General features: G+C 32.9%; 1 protein-coding gene across 1 annotated transcript; it reads left to right on the top strand.

Moving 5' to 3' along the window:
- The first annotated feature begins 1,060 nt into the window (after window positions 1-1,060).
- Window positions 1,061-5,181, top strand: LOC7489317 (leucine-rich repeat protein 1). The gene is made up of 6 exons (XM_002314211.4): window positions 1,061-1,441; window positions 2,696-2,767; window positions 2,970-3,113; window positions 3,401-3,472; window positions 4,052-4,123; window positions 4,810-5,181. The coding sequence occupies exons 1-6, from the start codon at window positions 1,227-1,229 to the stop codon at window positions 4,880-4,882; spliced, it is 648 nt and encodes a 215-aa protein (XP_002314247.1). The 5' UTR covers window positions 1,061-1,226; the 3' UTR covers window positions 4,883-5,181.

Genomic DNA, 5,181 nt, shown 5'->3' on the forward strand with positions numbered 1-5,181 from the left:
GCAATAAAAAAAAATGATGATCAAATATTGAAAGATGATGAAATTAAAAAATTCTAATTTTACAAATTATTTAATATAAAACAAAAAATAAAAAAAATAAGAGACCAATTCTAAAAGAAAAAAAATTAAAGGGTTGTTTTGAAAATTTAAAGGGCCAAGTGTGAAAATCGAGGTGGAGAGATAAAATAAAAAATAAAAGAAAAAGATCATTGACGGCAAATCAGATATCCATTGACCACATGCATCATTATGGAGGGATCACCAAAACAATTTGAACGTTGCCTTGAAAGTTAGTGTTAGGCTGCCATGGGATGCAACATGCACCGCCTCGAAAAGCACGATTAATACCTATGTGTTGATGCATGCAATGCACATGTCAGCGACTTGTTTTAATAATATTTATGTTTATTAAATTACTAAATAACCCTTAAATAAATATGATTATAAAAGTTTTAATTTCAAGGGTACTTAGTTATTTAACTGTGTTTTAAAAAGCAAAAATACAAAAATATCTTAACGCAAGCTTTAATTTTTTGTGTTTGGAGATAATTTAGTTATTTTACAGCGCTAATAAAATGTTAAAAAAATTAATTTATCTCTAATTAATTTAATAATAATAAATAGATCTCATAATTTTTTTTATTATCTTAATAAAAAAAGTTAATTGATTTTATTTGAAAATGAAGAATAATTATTAAACTGTTTTCATCCAAAATGAAATAATTATAGGTTAAGAGCTTGTTTGTTTTTGAGTTTTAAAAGCGTTTTTGGAAAGAACTGAATTTTTTTTATTTTTTTCTTTAAATTAATATTTTTTTGTGTTTGTAGATTATTTTAATATGCTGATGTGAAAAATAATTTTTTTTAAAATAAAAAAATATTATTTTAATATATTTTTGAGTAAATAATATTTTAAAAAGTAACCATTATCATATTTTTAAATATCTTGTAATTGATATGTAATATTTTTTTTTAATTTTAATTTTGTGAAAATTTAAAACTCATTTTATATATATAAAAAAAAACAGTAAAAGGTGAATTGAAAAAAGAAGAAAAGAGTGAAGTAAGAAACCGATTCCCCATGTTTTGCTCTGTTATTCCCAAAGCCGATCCTCCTTTTTCCACAGACACACACACTCTCTCTCTCCCAACCAAACCCTAAAAACTTGATTCCTCTCTCTCGAAGAGCAGAGGAGCTGAAATCAGAATCACCACTATCTCCTACCATGGCTGCACAGGCATGGCTATGGACAAGTCTAACTGTTGCGTTGACTTTTATTTTGACAGTGGTCAATGGTAACTCAGAAGGAGATGCCTTGTTCACACTAAGAAAGAGCTTATCGGATCCGGATAATGTCCTCCAGAGCTGGGATCCGACTCTTGTTAACCCGTGTACTTGGTTTCACATCACTTGCAACCAGGATAATCGCGTCACTCGCCTGTAACATCTGTTGTGCTCTTTAAGGATTTGTGTTTTCTTTTTTTTTTCTTTTTAGTTTTAGGGTTTGTATTTGTTTTTCTTTTTTGATTCCTGGGAATTTTTTTTAGGGCATTTTGTTTGAAAGTTCTACGTTTTGGTTAAGTTTTTGTGGGATTTTTGTACGGTTTTTTTTTTTATAAAAAAATCAAGAAGATATGTGTCCAAGTTGTTGAGAGTATGTTTACTTCATAGCTTTATAAATTTGCGTGGAATCTTCAGTAGTGTTGAAAATTGAAGAAAATATTCTGTTTTATCGGGTGTGAGGTTATAGTCATGGTTTCCTTTCTTTGCTGTATGATAATTTGATCTTAATTTATAGGATACTTTTGCATAATATGTAGGTAAGATGACTTAGTTCAGGTCTTTGAAGATTGGCTTTGTGAATTTCATTTATGCTTGAGTGACTAATTGCTAAGATGAGGGGAAAAAATGTTAAAAAATTACTGATAATGGCATATGTAAGTTTGAGAGAAGTGTTGGATCCTTCACGCCATGTTTGAAAGCACATGTATCTAATATGCAGAGCATGGGGTTCTCTTATTGTGTATTGTGAAATAATTTTTTTCTTATGCCGTTTTGGTTGAAGGGAGAAATGCAACATTTGGTGCCACTTCACTCAAATATACGTGCTTAAGCAGTCAGAAATTATGGGATTTTTGTGGCTTCTATGCAGCATTTTTTTTTATTTTTTTTTGTGCTTGTCATGTTAGGCTATTAATTTTACTTTCTGGTCTCTTTAATTTCTTAGTTGATCAGCTTTCATGTCCTTTTCTATTGTTTTATTAAAGCAGTCATTCATGTCGTTTAACAGTTATTGACTTATTGATTGTTTCCTTTATAAAAATAGCAAGAAATATTTTACACTTCAGTAATTGTTTTATTAAAGCACCTCTCTTTTAATGTTTACAATTACAATAAAAATGATCTCATTGTCTATATAAAGCATCACTGTTTTGGGAGAACACCTTGTTCTATCCTGTCATATGTTTGTCATGTGTCAAATTCTGATTAGGATGCCTTGTTTTCTGATTTACAGCCTTTGATGTATTCTGTTCTTTTGCTTTTTAGTGTTTTTTGGGCAATGATTGCTCCATTATATAGAATTTCCTTAATTAGCATAAAATATGCTGTCTTTTTTCCTCATGTTTATTAATTATTTCAACCAGTCTTTAGAATTATTGTGTAACATTCCTTTCATATCTCATGTTGCTACAGGGACTTGGGAAACTCAAATCTATCTGGACATCTAGTACCTGAACTTGGAAAGCTAGAGCATTTGCAATACCTGTATGTTTTCCCACCTTTATCTTCTCCTTGATAGTATTTGCAAGTTATCAGAATGGGTTCTACTTTTGGTTTCTCTTTAATTTGGGACCAGTGGCCTCTGTTGGTCTACATGTGCATATTGTTCAAGGATGTGGAGTCACTTGCAGTTGTTGTATGGGTTTTGCCTACTTATGTGAAACCTCTCTCATCATTCCTGGTGTAGGGAACTTTATAAAAACAACATTCAAGGAACTATCCCCAGTGAGCTAGGTAGCTTGAAGAGCCTTATTAGCTTGGACTTGTATAACAACAACATTTCAGGAACCATTCCTCCTTCCCTGGGGAGGTTGAAGTCTCTTGTCTTTCTGTGAGTATAAGGAACTCTAACATTATTTATGATTGAAATGCTTCAAGGATTTTCTTTTTCTCTATCTCCCTCTTGGTTTGAAAGTTTGGTACATTTGCTTTCCAAATTCACTAGTTTGTCCTGGATACTCTCTCTCTCTCTCTCTCTACACACACACACACACACACACACACACACACACACACAAACACAGAGTTTCACACATGTATACTTGCTCTGGTTCATAGTTTGTGGAATTGTAAGATACATTGTCCCTCATTTCTCTCATCATGGTTTTTGTTTGGCAGACGACTTAATGACAACCGATTAACTGGATCAATCCCCAGGGAACTTTCCAATGTTTCAAGCCTCAAAGTTGTGTAAGGACTTCCCTCTTGTTTTGTTTTGGATAAAAGACGGATTTCTTAGCATGAAGAGAAGATTTACTTTGATAATCAGCTAAGGAAATTAATCTTGAAAGGACTCTGTCTACTACCGTTTATTCCCCTGAGGAAAAATGTTCCTAGAAAACCCTAGCATTCATCTTCGTGCAACCACACCCATTAGTTGAAAAGAAATGAATTGCTTTTGTTAATTTTCTCTACTTACAAAATCCTCAAAAGAAACCAATATCAGGACTGTCCATGATTCACCATACACTTAAGAGGGAAAAAAAAACCCTGAGCCACATGCTCTGAGCTGTTGAACAGAGTAAGAAAAGATGTAATGTGAAAGTCATCACTGTGGTGGAACATAACAAAAATGTTAGGTGAAAAAGCTGAGTGGCTTCCTTATATTGAACAAGACCCATCCTATGTTATTTCGTGAAAGAGAAATTTTAACTAATTCCTAGATTTTTCTAGGATTTGTTTCGTGGATATGTTTATTTATTTGCTTCTGGTAGTTAGGTTAAATGGTCAGAAGCTTAAAGCAGTTAACTATCTTTCCTGTATCTCCAGGGATGTCTCAAACAATGATTTATGTGGAACAATTCCTACCAGTGGACCTTTTGAACACATCCCTTTGAACAAGTAGGCTTTCTTACTTTTATTTGCTGTATTGATGCTTTCTTATTTGGTCATTATTGCCCTTTTCTAAAGATGTAAATCTTGCTTTTCGTTTCTGGGTTCCTCTACTTCATGATGCTTGATGTGTGTGTACTGGATATTCACTTGCATTTTCTGTTGTTTTCTGCTTAGGCACCGCCTTTTCTTTTTTCTCTGAAATAATAGAGTTTGATTTAGTAGAAAGCCCTGTGTTAAAATCTTGCTGGGCATCTCATTCTCTCTTGGTTGTAATGGTCCCTATGTGGTACTTATGGACCTTAGTGTGATGCTAGGTTCTTTCGTTCCTTATCTTTTCCTCAGGGTTTTAGATCTTATGAAAATAGTGCTTGATATTCAAAATCCAACAACAAAAACCAAGCCTTAATCCCAAACTAGTTGTGGTCAGCCATATGGAAGCAAGATAAGCACGATTCTCATATTCTGTTTTCTGCCTATATCTGTATTAGCACATGTCAGTTATAAGATTGAAGGGTGACTTGCATAAATTAACTGCTTTTAGCCTTGGATGTAATATTTATGTGAACAAGTGTGCATGCCTTTGAACCCTGTATATTATATATGTCTGAACAAGTGAAGAAGCATGTATAAAGGAAGGAATTACAATTATTTTTCCTGTGGGTAAACGAAGTTATCCTTAATTTTGCTCGTAGCTTTGAGAATAATCCTCGACTGGAAGGTCCCGAGTTGCTTGGACTTGCGAGTTATGACACAAACTGCTCATGAAGAGAGAGACCAATGCTGCAGAATGCCAACTGTCTTGAATCAAAACTTAACAAAAATTGTAAGCGCATTATCTCACGCTCTCACAGTGTAAAGGGATTGGCAAAATGCAATCCCTCGTATAATTATCTGTAAATCTTATGTTACTGCTTAATATCTTAGCATTTGTAACTGCATTGTTGTGTGTTTTAAGGTCTTCAAAACAGGAATTTGTACTAATATAGTGGTAGTAAAGAGTACCTAATCTGTGTTAACTTATTTTTTATTTTGTTATAAAGGGGGTACTAATATTAGTTGGAGTA

The sequence above is a fragment of the Populus trichocarpa genome, chromosome 9 (assembly GCF_000002775.5).
Source record: "Populus trichocarpa isolate Nisqually-1 chromosome 9, P.trichocarpa_v4.1, whole genome shotgun sequence".
NCBI classification, from domain to species: Eukaryota; Viridiplantae; Streptophyta; class Magnoliopsida; order Malpighiales; family Salicaceae; genus Populus; species Populus trichocarpa.